This window comes from Helobdella robusta (genome assembly GCF_000326865.2).
Source record: "Helobdella robusta unplaced genomic scaffold HELROscaffold_3884, whole genome shotgun sequence".
NCBI lineage: Eukaryota > Metazoa > Annelida > Clitellata > Rhynchobdellida > Glossiphoniidae > Helobdella > Helobdella robusta.
In genome coordinates, this window is record NW_008704859.1 from 1 (window position 1) to 1,116 (window position 1,116).

The 1,116-nt window shown below is 41.4% G+C and overlaps 2 protein-coding genes across 2 annotated transcripts; one reads left to right on the forward strand and one right to left on the reverse strand.

The window, feature by feature from the left end:
• Positions 1-202: 202 nt before the first annotated feature.
• On the forward strand, positions 203-784 carry HELRODRAFT_184769 (hypothetical protein; the record flags this gene model as incomplete). The annotated part of the gene is made up of 1 exon (XM_009023983.1): positions 203-784. A coding segment is annotated over one exon (582 nt), but the record flags the coding sequence as incomplete, so codon positions are not given.
• A 66-nt stretch (positions 785-850) lies between these two features.
• Positions 851-1,116, reverse strand: HELRODRAFT_93082 (hypothetical protein; the record flags this gene model as incomplete). The annotated part of the gene is made up of 1 exon (XM_009023984.1): positions 851-1,116. A coding segment is annotated over one exon (266 nt), but the record flags the coding sequence as incomplete, so codon positions are not given.

Sequence of the window (1,116 nt, forward strand, 5' to 3'; positions counted from 1 at the left end):
TTACCAAGACGATAAAACTTGGAACATCGAAACATAAGAAGCTACAACCAAACTAATGTCGTTTACTGAAAACAACGAAGTTATCATGTATCTTCCTGATGGTGACGAAATGAAAGTAGAGTTGAACGCGGCAGGCGTTATGGCTTTCAAACAAGTTGCAACTAACTATTCGTTCTTCGCTGCGAAATAAAAACTAAAGCAGATAGATATATTAACCTCACATATCAAAGCATGTATTGCTACGATATGTGAGGTTTTTTTATACTTTTACGAGCATCAAGAACACATAGCCTTAATACTTGTTGTTATGATTACGATCGTTACAGGAGAAAAGGACAGTGGAAAGTCTTCTTATCTCCAAAACTGGTATACCTCTGATCCCGTTGGTTGCGGAATTCTCTCACAGAAAGTTATACGCAACAACCTTGTTGCCGGATATGACATGTTATTGTTGCCTTCGCTGGTAAAAATGCCGCTGTGCCGAACGCCAAACCACCTCGAGGATCTCCAAACAACAGATACTATTACGCAAGGACGCTTTACCTTCTCCGCCTCAACTTTTCAAGAAGCAATAAGTCAAACCATGCCTTTACTCCTATGCTCCGACACATTCTGGCTAGATGAAATAGGACAGCTCGAACTCAACAATGCCGGATATGCTCCGTTACTTCATTTTGCTATCATGCAGTGTTGTAATTTGCGCTTGGGTGTACGACTGAGTCTTTTGCCCGACATCATAGAGCGTTTCGACCTACATGCTTGCCAGATCATCAAGCTTTCTTAATGAAGTTGCTGCCTTGGCATTAAAAAAAAATCCTGCCCTCGTAATGAAGAGCAGGATGGTTCGTTTTTATAATTGCCTTGGTAAGTTTACTTCCAGCATTTCTTTTAGCGTTTTCTTTTCGCCGGATACAAATGCTTTCCAAATGTATTCTGAGAAGTTTCGCATCATATCGAATGTAATTTCCGGAGGCATTAGCAAAGAGTCGGGATTGACAACTACGTCTACAATTACCGGTCCGTCGTGAGCAAAGGCTTCTTCTATTGCTTGCTGCAAGTCACCGGGTTGTTCTACCCTAATTCCTTTCATTCCTACAGCTTCGGCAAATGCTGCAA